Source organism: Brassica oleracea, chromosome C8 (genome assembly GCF_000695525.1).
Source record: "Brassica oleracea var. oleracea cultivar TO1000 chromosome C8, BOL, whole genome shotgun sequence".
NCBI classification, from domain to species: Eukaryota; Viridiplantae; Streptophyta; class Magnoliopsida; order Brassicales; family Brassicaceae; genus Brassica; species Brassica oleracea.
In genome coordinates this window covers 1,539,782-1,547,025 of record NC_027755.1, presented here as the reverse complement: position 1 = coordinate 1,547,025, position 7,244 = coordinate 1,539,782, and the positions used below count along the sequence as shown (strand labels likewise).

Here is a 7,244-nt window from a genome sequence, read left to right as displayed (position 1 = left end):
AAACTCACAGCAATGATCATTGATCTTGAACACTCATGAGACAAGTAGTGGACATGTATAGACGAGGTCTATGACCCAGACATGGATCGGCCAGATCGAGACACATGTTCATGATAAACACGTCTAGTACATTGTCCATAAGTACTTATTTTGTCCGATCAAAGTAAAGAGTTAACAGTAGACGATCACGTCTAGACTATGGACACCAGAATGGGATGCGTGGACTGAAAGACCTTCAGTGATGTTCAGAACAGGGGGAGTAATACGTGTTGTACTCTTTTTCCTTCACCATGATTTTGTCCCACTGAGTTTTCCTGATAAGGTTTTAATGAGGCAACATGAAGCGTACTACAGATCTTGTATGGTTATGGCATCCAAGGGGGAGTGTTATAAATCATAGAGTGGATTGCCATTAACCAGGCCCGGACCGAGACCGGCCCAATACCTAGAAGATGGAGAGATGGCCGAAGCCCTAGAGAGATGAGAGAGAATGGCGGCCACAAAGCTTGGAGAAAAAGAAACTTTTTCCTTTTCCTAATAGATGTAATCTTTCCATTATTATGTATTAGTAGTTTTTCTAATCCTAGTGAGTTTAGGTTCTGGATACTTTCCATTTATCTTCATCTTGTAATCCTTATATAAAGGAACGCCCTTGATCATTAATAAGAACACAGAAATATTCAGTCTCTAAACTCTCTATTTACAATTTTGTGTTTCTCCAACTTTTTAAATTTGAAAAAAAAAAAAAAAAAAAAGTATAACGAGGTCTTATATGGGCCACAGAATTTATTCATACGAGATCGGCCCATTAACAGCTCAATGCGCCACTCATAAAATGTCCTTCCCATGTTGTAAAACCTCTCAAATTCTCTATCGTTCTCACACGCCGCAACGCAGCGAACCAATCGAATCCACGAAGAAAACTCGATCATTAGATTACTATGGCGACCAACGAACCCGAGCACGAGCACAGAGACGTTGAAGAAGCTGGAGCTAACGAGGACGAGGACACCGGAGCTCAGGTCGCTCCGATCGTTAGGCTAGAGGAGGTTGCCGTCACTACCGGCGAGGAAGACGAAGACGCCGTCCTCGATCTGTAAGTCTAACGAGATTTGCGATCTAATCGAATTTCCTAGGGACTCTTGAGACTTGTTGATTGAAAAAAATTGTTTGTGTGAATCTAAGGAAATCGAAGCTGTATCGGTTCGATAAGGAGGCGAATCAGTGGAAGGAGAGAGGTGCTGGTACTGTGAAGCTCTTGAAGCATAAGAGCACTGGCAAGATTCGTCTCGTCATGAGGCAATCGAAAACTCTCAAGATCTGTGCTAATCACTTCGGTAAATCTCCGTTTAGATTTTACTTTATGTGGTTTAAGTTTCCTTTGGATCGGTATTTAAGTTACTCTTTACTCATTGTATCTACACCTTTGGAACTTGTGCAGTTACACAGGGCATGAGTGTTCAAGAACACGTTGGAAATGAAAAGTCTTGTGTATGGCACGCTCGTGACTTTGCTGATGGTGAACTCAAGGATGAGCTTTTCTGCATCCGATTTGCTTCTATTGAGAGTGAGTTTGACATTAACTGCCATGCCATATCTTATATTAGTCTCCACTTTCTGATTACAACTCGTGTCAATGCCATGCCCGTTATTCATCTTGCTTTGGCTTATATACTGTCAGTAGATAACTGGTTGCACTTAAGTTAGGGTCTTAGATTACTAATGGATCTTGAACTTTTCTTTGTGGCTACTTGTTTTTGGAAGATCTCAACTCAAAGATTTCATTTTGGGCTGGTTTTGAGCTCTCAATTGCTTTGTTTTTTTCCTTTCCAAAAAGTATTACTCTCTCTTCACTGTGTATTTAACCTTGGTAATAACAGAGTTATCGTGTTCAAGAGTTGTCTATTGCTGCTAGATTATGTTTACGTTACGTTAGAAAGAGCCAAAGAACTTGAGGGAGTTAGGCATGTGTTTCTGCTGCAACTAGTTTGATATGCTATTAACCGAAAAGTTTAGGCAGTGGTCTACTTTTTTATATATTGGGGTGTATCTTTTCAATTGTTTCTGTGCTTGATAATGCCATGAACCGAGAAGTTTTTGTAATAAAGTCTTGTTATCCTTGTCAGACTGCAAAGCATTTATGCAGAAGTTCAACGAAGTTGCTGAATCTGAAGTAGAGAAAGAAGAGAGCAGAGATGCCTCTGACACCGCTGGTCTTCTCGAGAAGCTAACCGTCGAAGAGACAAAAACAGAGGAGAAACCTGTGGAGAAGGAGAAGACTGAAGTGGAAGCAGATGAAAAGAAAAAAGACGAGCCAGAGAAAGCGGGTGAAGAAAAGAAAACCGAGGAGGCTAGTCCCTCAACTTAAGTTGCATCAAAGTTTACGCTCCCCAGATCTTGGCGAGACATTATAGCCTATAAGTGTTAGATGCATCTCTCTCGAGTCTACCATTGTCTGGGCACTATCTATCTACACATGTTTTGTCGAGTCATATCGCTTGTGGTCGGGTTTTGCAGTGTCGTTTTTGGGTCTTTAGTTTTTGAGTCTGAAAGAGTCGGTCGAATGATATGAGAGATTCAGGGGAGAGGTTTACTTATATAAGTACATTGGATTTAATTGTTTTATGATTTTTTTTTGCATGGTCTTATTATATGGGGGATAGAGATGATATTCGTTCACAAACCAAGTTTTCTAATATGTTTTTTTTCTGACAAGTAAAATTCCATTCAGAAATCGAATTAAAGCCACATGCTTTATTATGCTCTATACCCAAAAGGGTTAGTCAAACTGTTCACACGGAATCAATAAGACAACAAACCACCATGTACTAAATTGGGTTTGGTGAATCAGCATACATTTTGGCTATGATACAAAATACTAGGCCTGGGCATAATATCCGTAACCTGAAATCCGAACTGAACCCGAACCGAAAAACCTGATCCGTATCCAGTCCGAAATGTAAAAAATATTCGAATAAATCTTGTAAGGTGGTACAAAACATATCCGAACCCGAAGTGTTATTAACCGAACCCGAACGGGTAACCCGAAAAACCGAAAAAATCGAAAAATCCGAAAAGATATCCGAAGAAACCGATCTGAATGTCCAAAATAATATACAATATAATTATATAAAACATGAATATATACTTCAAATATTCAATTTCATATTTATTTTGAAATGTTATCTAACAATAATTATTTAAAATTTTAAATAACTACCTTAAATACTTAATTATATATTTCTTATGTTTTATTTTTAAATTTTAGATTTTATTTCGGGTCTATCCGAACCGATCCGATATAACCCGAATCCGAATGATATATGATTACTTTATGGGTTCTATGATGTGATACAAAACCGAGTCGAACCCGATGTGTTATATCCGAACCCGATCCGTACTTGCAAATTAACTAGAATGAGACCTAAGAGGTGTTATAAAAAAGAACCGAAATCTGGAAAACCCGATCCGAACGCCAACGGGTACCCGAACGCCAAAACGCCAACGGGTACCCGAACGCCCAACCCTACAAAATACCAAAAACGAATTAGATGGCTAAGATATGTCAACACTAGTTAAAGTATAAATATCTATTAGACTTTTCCAAGTCAAACAGTCAACCACTTGTGCCGCTTTTAATCCTCAGACCGCTTTCATATTTGTTTTATTTTTAAATAAAGTTCTTATATAATAAATAAGGTCAGTTATAAATATGGTGCGGAATTAGTTATAAATATGATTAGGTACAAATATGGCAAGCGAATTAATTAAGGATAAAAAATATTTTAAAAATAATAGGTTATAAATATAGTAAGCGAATTAATTAAGAAATTCAAGTTAGATAATGAAATTCTATTGTAAATAATTCTAAAAATTATAGGTAGAATCACAGTAGAGATTCTGTTTTAATAGTTTAAATATCGAATTTATTTATATGCATAACAAACGGGAAAATAATGTGAGTACTACACATAAAACTAAACAAAAAACACGATGATGGGCTTGAGAAGAACACCGTTGGTTTTATACATTCTCTTCATCTTTCATCTTTCATCTTCATCACGATTTCACTTCCGTTAGCTCACGCTCTTCCTCACTTGATACGAACAAAGAGAGTCTTCATCTAAATGAGTCAAAACCAGTTGTTGATGTGTTTGAAGGAAAGGCTCGAGAGTTAGCTTTCGTTATCAAAAGAAGAGGCAGTGGAGGAGCTGGTGGAGGCGGCGGTAGCAGCACGAGTGGAGGAGATGGGGGCAGCAGTGGTAGCAGCACGAGTGGAGGAGGTGGTGGCGGCCATAGCAGCGTGGGAGGAGGAGGTGTAAGCTGTCAAAGCTGGTCAAACGGCGGAGGACGTTTTGGTTCGAGTTATGCTGGTCGTAACGGTACTCGTGGATCGCATCGTTCAAGCGGCAGCCAGAATATTCGAAGGGCAGTATGTGCGGCCGGTTGGTTGGGTTTATCTATTTTAGTCAGTTTAATATTGGCTTAGAAAGATTTATGTATTGGTTCACCATTTTAATTTGGGGTGCATATGTGTTGAAGTCCGGTCTGGTTTGGTCTGAGATTGATTGAAGCTAATGGTCTTTTTTTTTTTCTTGTCATCGATTGGAGCTAATGGTCTTTTTTTGTTTGTCATCGATTGGGGCTAATGGTCAGTTGTGTTTCGGTTGTTTACTATGCTGTATGCACGGTTTGTAAAGTGTTAACTATATCTTGACAACTACAACCGCACAGATATTTTTTCAATTTATATACATAGATATTTATTTTAAATCATTGGTGGTATACATTTTTAACGTTAATTATATATATAAATATTTATATAACAATTTCAAATACAATAATTTCATAGTTTATATGTTATAATAATCAATTGTTTAAGATCGTTACATGCATTTTTCGCTTCTTATTATATATTTATCTTATTGTGTTTGCATTTAGTTAATGAAAAATTTAATATATGCATGAAAATACATATCTGAAAATTGTTTTGTGTTTAATTTATATTAAATTCTGACTCACCGTCCTTCAAAGCTGAATTTTCTTTTAGCAATATTTTTTACGTTTATTCATTTTAGATAATATATTATTGTATATACAAAATTTTAAGATATGTAATTTTTTTTATATATGTATTATATAGTTTGCGAATATTAAGCTGTTCTGTCATCATATTATATTTTTAACATAAATATTTATATTTATGAAAATAAATTTATGAATTTAATATAATTTATCATATTTAGTTCAATATAATAGTTTATTTTAACATGATTTATTATTATTATAAAATATATAAAAATAAAATAGAATTTATCATATTTAGTTCAATATAATAATATTCTATTTAAAATTAAACTATATCATTATTAAAGTAGTTACAAAGATTTTATATTATTAGCTTTAGTGAATATATGGAACTTACCAACATAATTTCTGGTTTTATTTCTAAATTTGAAATTTATATATGGAAGTTAAATTAAATTGGACCTACATAATAGAGAAGAAATATTTGAAGATACTGTTAAGAACAAAAAAAAAGTATTTTTAAAAGAGAAACTATAATATTTGTACGTACAAACTAATTTTGTAGTAAATATTTTTATTTGAAACAGAAAAGATATCTCTTTCTAACAAAATCTTTTAAAAATCTTTATCAGATGTATTTTGAAAATTAATCAATTTAAATTGTTATTATCATGAGAATAAAATTAAAATATTTATATGATTTAATTTTTGTTCATCAATCAAAATAAATTTAATTTGAAATTCTAATTATATTTTATAATAATTAAAATTAAAGTTAATTAATTTTTGAAAATAAATTGTATCCTGGTTCTGAAAATATTTTCTTAGAATTATCTTAAACAATATTTATTTGTATTTTAAATAAAAGATAAAGATATTAAAAGATATGATGATTAAGTTATGTAAAACTTGATAAACTTTATAGAGAAAGGTCCAAAAAAAAAAAATCACACATGAACAAAGTCATGACTTCTGTTTTAATATATAAGATTTAATATATAAGATTATATTCAATTAGTATATTTGTGAAATTTCGTAAAGCTGAAATTAAACATTCTCAACACCAAGGCTTTGACTATATCATATGTCACATTTAAAGTAAATAATCAAGGAGAAAAATTAATTCATACTCCCTCCGTTCTTAAATATAAGATGTTCTAAATAAAACCAGCTTATTAAAAAAATTACTTTTTATCTAAAAAGTATTATTAAAACTATTCAACCAATTACAAAATAGAACTATTAAATTTGATTGGTTATACAGATTTTGATAAAGTTAAAGCTATCTAGAAATACAAAAACATCTTACATATTGAAACATAAAATTTCTTCTAAACATCTTATATTCTGGAACGGAGGGAGTATTATTTACTGAAAATTTTAATTTTCTTTTATTTCCTTTAGTTACTGGTCAAATAAAGTAAAATACATACATAAATTTACTATATCTCAAACAATAGTAAATATAATTATCATTTCTCCCATTTTTATTTTCCTTTAGTTTGCGATTATATATTAATTAAAATTTCCACCATACATGTCACATGTTTACGTACAGATTTCCAATGTATTTGTGAAAAATACTTTAAGATAAGGATCATTTAAGTTTCTATGTAAAGAATAAAAATGAACATATATTAAAAACCATTTTAGCCCTTCCTTTTCCTTCCCTGAAGCTTCAATCAACCCTTTTGTTACCTCTCATTTCTCTCGCAGACCTCCACTAAAACGTTTCCGTTCCTTACCCCCATCTTCAGCTTCAAACACTAACCCTTAGCTTCAAACACTAACCCTTTTTCCATTGTTCTTTCATTACCCCTCTCAAATTCTTTTATGCTCCTTTACCCTATTTTGTCCTCTAACCCTACTATTTCTTTTGATACCCGAGGTTCTTCCACTCTTTTGGAGGATCCTCATCCTACCCCCCAATGAGTGTTAAGCTCTTTTTTTGGAATGTCTGTGGCCTAAATGACCCGGATAAGCATAGACCTTTTATATTATGGCTTCATCAAAATAAACCTGTTTTCGGTGCAATCCTAGAATCACATATAAAAAAAACCTTTTTTGAGTCCTATTATCTCTAATCTCTGCACGGGCTGGTGTTATTCCTCTAATCACCTCTCTGATGAAGATGGACGCATCATCCTAATATGGCGAGATAGTATAAAAGTTCAAGTGCTAAACCAATAAGGGGCTTTTTTTTTTTTTAGACTTTA

At 33.4% G+C, this 7,244-nt stretch overlaps 2 protein-coding genes across 2 annotated transcripts; both read left to right on the top strand.

Moving 5' to 3' along the window:
* Positions 1-847: 847 nt before the first annotated feature.
* Positions 848-2,687, top strand: LOC106311333 (ran-binding protein 1 homolog a). Its single transcript, XM_013748531.1, has 4 exons — positions 848-1,096; positions 1,186-1,337; positions 1,442-1,567; positions 2,127-2,687. The coding sequence occupies exons 1-4, from the start codon at positions 942-944 to the stop codon at positions 2,366-2,368; spliced, it is 675 nt and encodes a 224-aa protein (XP_013603985.1). The 5' UTR covers positions 848-941; the 3' UTR covers positions 2,369-2,687.
* A 1,309-nt stretch (positions 2,688-3,996) lies between these two features.
* LOC106308392 (keratin, type II cytoskeletal 1-like) lies at positions 3,997-4,489 on the top strand. The gene is made up of 2 exons (XM_013745549.1): positions 3,997-4,016; positions 4,081-4,489. Exons 1-2 carry the CDS (start codon positions 3,997-3,999, stop codon positions 4,487-4,489), a joined length of 429 nt encoding a protein of 142 aa, XP_013601003.1.
* The last annotated feature ends 2,755 nt before the right edge of the window (positions 4,490-7,244 follow it).